Genomic DNA, 12500 nt, shown 5'->3' with positions numbered 1-12500 from the left:
CTCAGAGGCTACACCGGCAGTTTCACACGTGAATGCGCGCTTCTTCCGGCCTCCGAGGCCGGAAGAAGCGCACATTCACGCGTGAAACTGCCGGCGTAGCCTCTAAGCGCCATAACACCTGTGCTGATGCTGTGATCCAGCTCCCCGTACACCAGACTCCCATACCGAGCCTTCTCCGCTGAGCGGTGAGTGCACGCACGTGCCTTCTTTTTTGTCTATACTTGATACTTTAATCTTCGTATGTGCACCCAGCAGTAGACGACCATATAGGTTGCCGATACCTCGCTGCACCATAACTAAGGTGAAGATGCCTTTTGTGTGCCCTCTCCTTTCTCGTCTCGCCACTATTTTAATTTACAAATCTGTTTAACTTTGATTTTTTTTTTTTTTATTATTCCACCGAAATACCCCTTTAATCAAACCCTTACATCATATGGCAATGTACCTAGATAAAAAGAACCCTTCATAAATACTTTATGGATGTGAAAGTGGAACATTTCTATATATCCCTTTGCTTCTACAATGGTTCCCATATATGTCAACCAGCTGCTCGATATATTCCCTACTGGTCCAATGACACAAACCTAACTTTTCTTATCTCTTGAAAAGAGAAATGTAACAAGGATCTCCATTAAAACATGGAAACTGTAGAGAAATCTCTTGGATATAACAACCTCGAAAACAATATTCTTATTATCCATCTTCCATCTGAAGATTGTTTACGGAGCATCCCCCTATACAGGGACCACTATAGACGAAGGCTACCCTATCAGAATAGCAATAAATCTAGAATATTCATCAATGTGTGAAGTTCGTATCATAATCTGTAAAGGCCAAAGAATGTTTTCGTTTCATCGGGGCCGACCAAGCTGACATTGGAGACGTTGACGTACAAGGCTTCGTAGGCGGTGAGGTTGAATACAGCTCCGAGGTAACTGTGTCTCCCCCATATAACACGCGGGGTACAGTTGTAATCTTCTCTATTTTCCATGAGTTTGATTCCTTGAGGATACCTTGAGGTTTTCTTATAGACAATATGCGTTAACTCTTTGTCTTTGGGACAGGCGTTTCCCCGGAAGTAGATGGAGGAATACACAAAGTGCAGGCCTGTTTTATTCACTATTAGGCCTCGGTTTTTGTACCGAATGCCCGCGGTAAAGGCTCGCCCAGCGACATCTTCCCAAGAGAGCGGCAAAGTTGTGCTGATTTTTCCTGTAAAATGAAAGTTGCGTTGTTTTAGAAAATAAATAGTTCAAAAGCCACAATCTGAGAAGTTTTTGGTTGTCTAATCTAAATGTAACTCTACAAAGACCTACAGGAAGGCTGTGTCCAATAGATGGTGCTAGAGGGACAGTACATTTGCATTTCTTTTTCCCCAGAAAGCAATGCATGGTGCGCTACACCATTAGTAACCCCATAAGTAACCTCCTAGATCATTAGTTTCCTAACTGTGGACCTTCAGATATTGTGAACCTACAACTTCCAGCATGTCCGGACAGCCGTTCCACTGCCCTAGATCTATCCTCTAGCAAATTCATTATGACTATTGTAAATAAATGGGCTATTCATGCTTTAATATTGGCCATGATTAAGAGCACTAGCTCGAAATGCGTCAAAGTTTCACTCATTTTTAAGGAGTGACACGTCACTCGCCACTTCGGTGGCGAACCATTCTTTTATATGCTACTATTAAACGTTAAGTTTTAATGCTTTTTCCCTGGGAGCTGGATTCCATCCTTTGTTTTCTTTAATATTGATGGCTCATCCACCTCCCATACTCCAGCAACAACTGCGGCCTTTACTACTACTTTGCTGTACTATTGGTGCTTCAATACTCAAGTGTTCACCAGGCAATTTAATTGGGACCCTGAATTGCAGGTACCAATAGCATGACAATGCATGGGCAAACACATGTAAACACTGAAGAGGCTGATGCTCCTTAATATAGCTAGAGAGGCTATCAATTTAAAAATCCAAAATAACCCCTTTATATAAGCACTTCAAGATGCTCTGATGAGAGGGGCAGAGTCACACATGGAGCCAAAGGGATGTAGAGTGGAAAACGAGAAAAAGATGTTTGGAGGAGAAGAGGAAGAGACAGAAGAACAGGTGGAGCTAGGAGAACAGGAGGAGCCAGAAAAACAGGAGGAACCAAAAGAACAAAAGGGGCTGGAAGAACTGGAAGGAGACCAGGAAATGGACAGGAGAAACCTAAAGAACTGGAAGGAGACCAGGAGAAGAATGGGGAGGGGGCAGAAGAACTAGAAAGAGAACAGGAGGAGCCAGAAAAACAGGAGGAGTCGGAAGAAGAAGAGATGGAAGGAGACCAGAAGAAGAACAGGAGGAACCAGAAGAAAAAAAGGGGCTAGAAGAACAGGAAGGAGACCAGGAGAAGAATGTTGGGGGGGGGGGGGGGGGAGAAGATCAAGAAGAACTAGAAAGAGAACAGAAGGAGCCAGCAGAACAGAAAGAGCTGAAAAAAAGAACATGAAGAGAACTGGAGGAGCCAGAACAACAGGAGAAGTCGGTAGGATAAAAGGAGGAGCTAGAAAAGGATGAGCGAGAAGAACATGCAGAGCTGAATATCAGGAGGAGTAGTAAGGAGAAGAGGAGGAGAAGGGAGGAAAGGAGGAGCTGGAAAAATAGGAAGAGTCTCCACCACAACTGAGATACCAACAATGTGACTTATATGTCAAAGAAGTTAACTGTGAAACAACTCTGGAGCCCCAATAAGTCTAGAACTAACGGGGTTTTCTAGGGCTTTAAAGGGGTAATCCGCTGCTCAGCGTTTGGAACAAACTGTTCCAAACACTGGAGCCGGCAGCTAGTGAAGTTATAGCCCCGCCCTCTCATGATGTCACACCCCGCCCCCTCAATGCAAGTCTATGGGAGGGGGCGTGACGGCTGTCACGCCCCCTCCCATAGACTCGCATTGAGGGAGCTGGGCATGACATCATGAGGGGGCGGGGCTAACACACCACGAGCACCCATCGCCGGCTTCAGCGTACGAAACAGTTTGTTCCAAACGCTGAGCAGCGGAGTACCCCTTTAATATTGAGGGTCTGTAGTCAGGATGGGCCAACAATGTAAGCATTGGCCTTTATAACCCTGGGTGCATCTTCAAGGAATTCATGGGAACTTCCCATCTTCTGCTCTACAATGAAGCCGCGTTGCTCCACAAAGTAAGGCAATAAGAAATAAAAAACATTTGTAGTATTTACCTGTGACATGTGCGGCTTGTCTGCCATCATTTTTCTCTGGAGGCTTTTCCAGCCCTGCAAAACAGAAGGAGAAAAAAAAAACTTACCCTAAATGAATCTTCAGTGCACGCGCTGTAAAGGTTTTTACATATGGAAATAAAACCGATATAGTAATAGGAATAAGTTACCTGTCAGCTTCGCCAAGGAAGGAGATAAATTGGCTTCACCCGAAAGCTGCAAGAAAAGAGGGAAAATAAGATGAGGCTGGAGGGTCATATACAGTCAAGTATGAGCTCCAGTCTGTCTATCATACAAAATTACATACCATAAAAATCTGAATAAATATAAATAATATCTATATAAAGCATACCTAATGTACCTGATGTTTAAAAAGGTTTAGATGAACTCCAGAGTTGTGACAAGGCGATTTTTGGGATCTTCCTGCTATTATTGAGCCCCTAAGTGTCCCCTCCGTGGTGCAGAGCTATTTCTCATGTTCTAGGTTTCAGAGGGTGGGACCAGAGCAAAAAATGTTGCCAGCAGTACTCACATATGTTTTCCCTTCCCTTACTTGTCTGGCCAACACAGCACAGCACATACTGCTCTCTGCTATGTCGTGACACAATGCTGATGAAAGTACACTGGACTGAACAGACTGGCACGGTAGTGGGGGGTGATTTACAGTACACTACCATACAATGTATTCGGAAAGTCTTCAGACCCCTTTACTTTTTTCACATTCACAAATCAAGTTTTCCTCCTATTATACTGAACTCAACATAGTGATAATGAGAAAACTGAATTATAGAAATTTTATTCAAAATGAAAAACTAAAATTTAGCATGGAAACAAGGATTCAGACCCTTTGCAATGAACTTGATATTTAGCCTTGGCTCCTCCCATTTCTCCTGATTATCTCTGAGATGTTTCTACACCTTGGTTGGAGACGCCTGTGGTAAATTCAGCTTATTGGACAGAATTTGGGAAGACACAGCTGACGGCTGACTATGTATATCAGGGTTAAAAGCAAACCATGGGGGGGGGGAAGGAATGCATGTAGAGCTCAGGGACAGGATTGGGTGAAGGAACAAATCTGGGGGGGGGGGGAATTCTGCTGCTCTGAAAGTTCAAAAGATTACACCCCACCAAACTAAGTAATCAAGGTAGGAAAGCCTTGGTATGAGAAGAGACCAAGAACCCAATGGTCACTCCGGCTGAGCTCCAAAGATCCGGTGTGCAGATGGGAGAAACTTCCACAGGGTCCAGAACCATCACTGCAGCCTCCACAATCTGCGCTTTATGGAAGAAAGAAGCCTCTCCTCAGTAATAGACAACAGAAAGCCGCCTAGAGTTTGCAAAAAAGGACTATAAGACTGTGATAAACAAGATTCTCTGGTCTGATAAAACCAAGATTTTTCGGCCTCAGATCTAAGCATCATGTCTGGAGAAAACCAGGCACTGCCCATCACCTGCCCAATACCATCCCTACAGTGATCATGGTGGGGGCAGCATCATGTCTGGAGGAAACCAGGCACTGCCCATCACCTGCCCAATACCATCCCTACAGTGATCATGGTGGGGCAGCATCATGTCTGGGGGAAACCAGGCACTGCCCATCACCTGCCCAATACCATCCCTACAGTGATCATGGTGGGGGCAGCATCATGTCTGGAGGAAACCAGGCACTGCCCATCACCTGCCCAATACCATCCCTACAGTGATCATGGTGGAGGCAGCATCATGTCTGGAGAAAACCAGGCACTGCCCATCACCTGCCCAATACCATCCCTACAGTGATCATGGTGGGGGCAGCATCATGTCTGGAGAAAACCAGGCACTGCCCATCACCTGCCCAATACCATCCCTACAGTGATCATGGTGGGGCAGCATCATGTCTGGGGGAAACCAGGCACTGCCCATCACCTGCCCAATACCATCCCTACAGTGATCATGGTGGGGGCAGCATCATGTCTGGAGGAAACCAGGCACTGCCCATCACCTGCCCAATACCATCCCTACAGTGATCATGGTGGAGGCAGCATCATGTCTGGAGGAAACCAGGCACTGCCCATCACCTGCCCAATACCATCCCTACAGTGATCATGGTGGGGGCAACATCATGTCTGGGGGAAACCAGGCACTGCCCATCACCTGCCCAATACCATCCCTACAGTGATCATGGTGGGCGCAGCATCATGTCTGGAGGAATCCAGGCACTGCCCATCACCTGCCCAATACTATCCCTACAGTGATCATGGTGGGGGCAGCATCATGTCTGGGAGAAACCAGGCACTGCCCATCACCTGCCCAATACCATCCCTACAGTGATCATGGTGGGGGCAGCATCATGTCTGGAGGAAACCAGGCAATGCCCATCACCTGCCCAATACAATCCCTACAGTGATCATGGTGGGGGCAGCATCATATCTGGAGGAAACCAGGCAATGCCCATCACCTGCCCAATACCATCCCTACAGTGATCATGGTGGGGGCAGCATCATGTCTGGAGGAAACCAGGCACTGTCCATCACCTGCCCAATACCATCACTACAGTGATCATGGTGGGGGCAGCATCATGCGGTGGCTACAGGGATATTCTTAATAAAAACTTAATCCATTACTGTTTCACCTCCTAAAAAGACAATGGGGGATATTTATTAAAATCTGTGTAGAGGAGGAGCGGTGCAGTTGCCCATAACAACCAATCAGATCACTTATTTCACTTTTAAAGAGACCTGTGAAAAATGAAAGAAGCGATCTGATTGGTTGCTATGAGGAACTGCACCGCTCCTCCTCTACACAGGTTTTGATAAATCTCCCCCAATGTTCCTAAACACACATCCAGGACAACACAGGAGCGGCATAGGGACAACTCTGTCAATGTCCTTGAGTGTTCTACCCAAGTGCAAACCCAATGGAACATCTCTGGAGAGACCTGAAAATGGCTTCTACTGATGGTCCCATCCAACCCGATACTAGGAAGACTTTCCTAATGCATTGTAGGTGGCATGTGGAAGCAGAAGTGGTTGCTAACATGGGCAGAAATTAAATACACAGCAGCAGCATCACAAGTAATGGGTTACACTAAGCACTGAACTGCTGCTGCTGAGATGAAAGGAAAGCCTTGGTTTACCTTTTAGAGACAGGCTCACAGCTTGCAGGTACACAGCACAGACTCTTTTTCTCCTGCTCATTGCAGTAGCTTAGCCTCACCCTGCTACCTGTGTTCCATTCTGGCCCGTCTATTATACTAGTTTGAATGCCTATGTAGGTCCCCTAATATCAGGCCGGGGCCCAAAGATTGCAGATGGGTTCTTTACTTTCCCAGGACCATTTCCCTATTATTACTTAGAATGAGCGAATAATTTAGTTGTAGAACAGCAGCTTGGAATATAATCCCTTTTGCAAAAATGAAGGGAGGTGCTTGGTCCTTCCATCTTTTACTGACTGTAGAGTCCATACAATTCTCATTCAGGTTTCATAGATAGATAGATAGATAGATAGATAGATAATGTCCTCCATATGGACATGATGACATCACACAGTTCCTCCATATGGACATGATGACATCACACAGTTCCCCCATATGGACATGATGACATCACACAGTTCCTCCATATGGACATAATGACATCACACAGTTCCTCCATATGGACATGATGTCATCACACAGCTCCTCCATATGGACATGATGACATCACACAGTTCCTCCATATGGACATGATGACATCACACAGTTCCTCCATATAGACATGACATCACACAGTTCCTCCATATGGACATGATGTCATCACACAGCTCCTCCATATAGACATGATGACATCACACAGTTCCTCCATATATACATGATGACATCACACAGTTCCTCCATATGGACATGATGACATCACACAGTTCCTCCATATGGACATGATGACATCACACAGTTCCTCCATATGGACATGATGACATCACACAGTTCCTCCATATGGACATGATGACATCACACAGTTCTTCCATATGGACATGATGACATCACACAGTTCCTCCATATGGACATGATGACATCACACAGTTCCTCCATATGGACATGATGACATCACACAGTTCCTCCATATATACATGATGACATCACACAGTTCCTCCATATGGACATGATGACATCACACAGTTCCTCCATATGGACATGATGACATCACACAGTTCTTCCATATGGACATGATGACATCACACAGTTGCTGTAGATTTGTCGGATCCAAGGTGAGAATCTCCGGTTCCACCACATCCCAGCGGTGATCTATAGGATGAGATCTGGTGACTGTGGAGGCCATTGGAGTCATGTGACCTCATTGTCCTGTATGAGATGATGTCATGTGACCTCACTGTCCTGTATGAGATGATGTCATGTGACATGGGGCATGATCCTGCTGGAAGTATCATCAGAAGATGGGTCCACTGTGGTCATAAAGGGATGGACATGGTCAGTAACAATACTGTGGGAGGCTGTGGGGTTTATACCAGGATCAATTGGTACTAAGGGGCCCAAAGTGCCCAAAAAATGTTGTCCCCCCCCCCCACTACCACCACCACCACTACATCCCCCATCAGCCAGAACCTGATACAAGGCAGGAGGGATCCATGATTTATGTTGTTTACACCAAATTCTGACCCATCTGAATGTCACAGCTGGAATGGTTCTTCCATCCTCCATTGTCCAGTTTTGGTTCCTGTGTGAATTGTAGCCTCAGATTCCTGTTTTTAGCTGATAGGAGTGTCACCCGGTGGGGTCTTCTGCTGCTGTAGCCCATCTGCTTTAAGGTTAGACATGTTGTGTGGTCAGAGATGGTATTCTGTAGATCTTAGCTGTATCCAGTGGTTATTTGAGTTGCTGTTGCCTTTCTATCATCTCGAACCAGTCTCCATTCTCATTCAGCAAGGCCGTTTCCCTGACAAAACATTTTCCCTTTTTCAGACCATTCTCTTTATGGTTGTACGTGAAAATCCCAGTAGATCAGCAGTTTCTGAAATACTCAGAGCGGCCCGTCTGGCCCCTACAACCGTGATAGATCCCCTTTCTTCCCACATTCTGATGCTCAATTTCAAATTCAGCAAGTTGTCTTTATCATGTCCACATGCCTAAATGCACTGATTTGCTGCCATGTGACTGTCTGACTAGATATTTGTGCTAAAGAACAATTGAGCAGGTGTACCTAATAAAGTGGCTACCACACTACATCAGTGGTCTCCAAATTGTGGACCTCCAGGTGCTGCAAAACTACAACTCCCAGCATGTCCGGACAGCCAACGGCAACAACTGGAGGGGCACAGTTGAGAGACCCCTGTATTAGAAGATAGATTGCTCAGTACTGCTCTATAATGTCATTTATGCTGCTGCTGCTTCTGGGGGGTGTGCTACAGAGCAGTGTTTCCCAACCAGTTTGCCTCCAGCTGTTGCAAAACTACAACTCCCAGCATGCCTGGATAGCCAGGGCCCCAGTTGGTAGACAACTGCTTTAGAACAAAGATTGCTCAGTACTGCTCTATAAAGTCCTCTATGCTGCTGCTACTTCTGGGGGTGTGCTATAGAGCAGTGTTTCCCAACCAGTTTGCCTCTAGCTGTTGCAAAACTACAACTCCCAGCATGCCTAGATAGCCAGGGCCTCAGTTGGGAGACCACTGCTTTAGAACAAAGATTGCTCAGTACTGCTCTATAATGTCCTCTATGCTGCTGCTACTTCTGGGGGTGTGCTATAGAGCAGTGTTTCCCAACCAGTTTGCCTCTAGCTGTTGCAAAACTACAACTCCCAGCATGCCTAGATAGCCAGGGCCTCAGTTGGGAGACCACTGCTTTAGAACAAAGATTGCTCAGTACTGCTCTATAATGTCCTCTATGCTGCTGCTGCTTCAGGGGGTGTGCTATAGAGCAGTGTTTTCCAACCAGTTTGCCTCCAGCTGTTGCAAAACTCCAACTCCCAGCATGCCCGGACAGCCAACGGCTGTCCGGGCATGCTGGGAGTTGCAGTTTTGCTACAGCTGGAGGTCCAGACTTTGAGGACCACTACACTACACATCTGCGTAGTGATATTTTTGATGGTTTAGAACAGGTGACCCCCATATATTAAACACTACGAAACAATAAGGCTACATTCACACCTACAGGATCTGTCGCAGATTTCACGCCGTGTTCGGCTACATCGATATCTTCAGCAGATCCCCGTACATGTGAACATGGCCCCAAAAACAAAAAAAAACACAAAAGAAAAAGTCTCGTACCTCTTTGAGGGCGTCCATGTCCTTCTGCAGCTCGATGATCTTGTAAGTCCCCAGTCCGACCCCGGCCAGCGCCAAAAGGACCAGAAGAAAAATAAGCACAAGGTAAGCGCAGGTTCCATCTTTGCGGCGTTTTATCCTGAAATCTGGGAAAGTTGGCGGAATCGGCGGTGGCATGGGTGAGTGGGTCAGGATGACGGGTCTTTCATGTTGGTTCGCCCAGTAGGCCGACTGCTGGCCGTATCTCAGGTGCTGCATGTTGGCCATTAGAGATTAGCCTGAGCTTCTTGTAGACGTTCTTCAGACTCAACCTTCATGAATTTAGCTAGAGGAAGGAGAAGTGGAGGTTTTCACACTACTACTCCCTTATATAGTCTCGGTGACGTCGCCCCCTCACACCTTCTCTCTGTTCCACTTACTCTACGCCCTTTACTCATTTGCAACCAGAGAAACTACAACATCCTCCCTGAGCATCTTCTACATGACTTATCCGAATTACTTGTTACATAATAACTAAAGATGAGAGAACTTTAGAAAAATTTGACTTGCCGGGTTTGCCGCACTTTTCCATAATTGCTGGTTCAGTTCGGCTCAGTTCGACGCGAATCGGGAGTGAAATAAGCCCCTGAACATGATTAAAGGGGTACTCCGGTGGAAAACCTTTTTTTTTTATCAACTGGTGCCAGAAAGTTAAACAGATTTGTAAATTACTTCTATTAAAAAAATCTTAACCCTTCCAGTACTTATTAGCTGCTGAATACTACAGAGGAAATTATTTTCTTTTTGGAACACAGAGCTCTCTGCTGAATCACAAGCACAGTGCTCTCTGCTGACACCTCTGTCCATTTTAAGAACTGTCCAGAGTAGGAGAAAATTCCCATAGAAAACATATGCTGCTTTTTTTTTTTTTTTTTTTTACCAACTGGTGGCAGAAAGTTGAACAGATTTGTAAATTACTTCTATTAAAAAAATCTTAACCCTTCCAGTACTTATTAGCTGCTGAATACTACAGAGGAAAGTATTTTCTTTTTGGAACACAGAGCTCTCTGCTGACATCACAAGCACAGTGCTCTCTGCTGACATCTCTGTCCATTTTAGGAACTGTCCAGAGAAGGAGAAAATCCCCATAGAAAACATATGCTGCTCTGGACAGTTCCTAAAATGGACAGAGGTGTCAGCAGAGAGCACTGTGCTCGTGATGTCAGCAGAGAGCTCTGTGTTCCAAAAAGAAAAGAATTTCCTCTGTAGTATTCAGCAGCTAATAAGTATTGAAAGGGTTAAGATTTTTTTTTAATAGAAGTAATTTACAAATCTGTTTAACTTTCTGACACCAGTTGATAAAAAAAAAAAAAAAAAAAAAAGTTTTCCAGCGGAGTACCCCTTTACCCTTAACGACCCGGGGTTTTTCCGTTTTTGCACTTTCATTTTTTCCTCCTTACCTTTTAAAAAAATCATAACTCTTTCAATTTTGCACCTAAAAATCCATATGATGCTTATTTTTTGTGCCACCAATTCTACTTTGTAATGATATCAGTCATTTTACCCAGAAAATCTATGGCAAAATGGGAAAAAAAAAATCATTGTGAGACAAAATTGAAAAAAAAAAACGCCATTTTTGTAAATATTGGGGGCTTCCGTTTCTACGTAGTACATTTTTCGGTAAAAATGACACCTGATATTTATTCTGTAGGTCCATACGATTAAAATGATACCCTACTTATATAGGTTTGATTTTGTTGGACTTCTGGAAAAAATCATAACTACATGCAGGAAAATTAATACGTTTATAATTATCATCATTTGACCCCTATAACTATTATTTTTCCGTATATATGGGCCGGTATGAGGGCTTATTTTCTGCGCAGTGATCTGAAGTTTTTAGCGGTACCATTTTTGTTTTGATTGGACTTTAATTAATTTTTTTCATGATACAAAAAATGACCAAAAATATGCTATATTGGTCTTTGGAATTATTTTGCACGTACGCCATTGACCGTGCGGTTTAATTAATGATATAATTTTATAACTCAGACATTTACGCACGCGGCGATACCACATATGTTTATTTTTATTTACACAGTTTGTTTTTTTTAAATGGGAAAAGGGGGGTGATCCAAACTTTTATTAGGGAAGGGGTTAAATGATGTTTATTCACTTTTTTTTTTTTTGCAGTGTTATAGCTTCCATAGGGGGCTATAACACTGCACACACTGATCATTGTTATCCCATAGGGGCCTATAACACTGCACACACTGATCATTGTTATCCCATAGGGGCCTATAACACTGCACACACTGATCATTGTTATCCCATAGGGGGCTATAACACTGCACACACTGATCATTGTTATCCCATAGGAGCCTATAACACTGCACACACTGATCATTGTTATCCCATAGGGGACTATAACACTGCACACACTGATCTTTTACATTGATCAGTTACCCCATAGAATAACATTGATCAATGATTCTGCCGCTTGACTGCTCATGCGATCAGACAACAGGAGGCAGGTAGGGACCCTCCTCGTGTCCTGCAAGTTGTTCTGGATACTGCCATTTCAGCCGACTGAGCTAGCCGGGAGTGGTTTACTTTCACTTTAGACACAATGATCAACTTTGAACGCTGCGTCTAAAGGGTTAATAGCACGCGGCACTGCGATCACTGCCACGCGGTATTAGCCACGGGCCGGACCCGACAAGCGGACTCATGGGACACAGGTACGCCCTGTGTCCTTAACGGGTTAAAAGGGTATGTTCACACTGCGGAATCTAGAGCGGAGATTCCATTCTGGCGGCCGCCACCAAAATACTTCTGCTGTAGGACCTGGCGGGACTGCGCCGTCACCATTGTCCGCTATGCAGTGCTTGGACTTCCGCACACAGAATGAATATACCCTAAAACCGTCTAACTGTATCACTAACTGTAGTCCTGGAAAACCCTGCTGGGAATGTATTCAAGTATTTCTAAAGTGTTTTTAAGGCTCAGTTGTGGCGACGCACGGTAACCCACGGTGACTAAGCTTCTTTAATGCGCTTGCGGATTTTTGAG

The 12500-nt window shown here is 44.8% G+C and overlaps 1 protein-coding gene across 1 annotated transcript; it reads right to left on the bottom strand.

Moving 5' to 3' along the window:
* Window positions 1-207: 207 nt before the first annotated feature.
* Window positions 208-9754, bottom strand: FASLG (Fas ligand). The gene is made up of 4 exons (XM_056528024.1): window positions 9453-9754; window positions 3389-3434; window positions 3222-3275; window positions 208-1212 (listed from the first exon to the last, which is right to left on the bottom strand). The coding sequence occupies exons 1-4, from the start codon at window positions 9714-9716 to the stop codon at window positions 818-820; spliced, it is 759 nt and encodes a 252-aa protein (XP_056383999.1). The 5' UTR covers window positions 9717-9754; the 3' UTR covers window positions 208-817.
* Window positions 9755-12500: the final 2746 nt, after the last annotated feature.

Source organism: Hyla sarda, chromosome 6, assembly GCF_029499605.1.
Source record: "Hyla sarda isolate aHylSar1 chromosome 6, aHylSar1.hap1, whole genome shotgun sequence".
Taxonomy (NCBI): domain Eukaryota; kingdom Metazoa; phylum Chordata; class Amphibia; order Anura; family Hylidae; genus Hyla; species Hyla sarda.
This window is presented reverse-complemented; position numbering and strand designations above follow the sequence as displayed.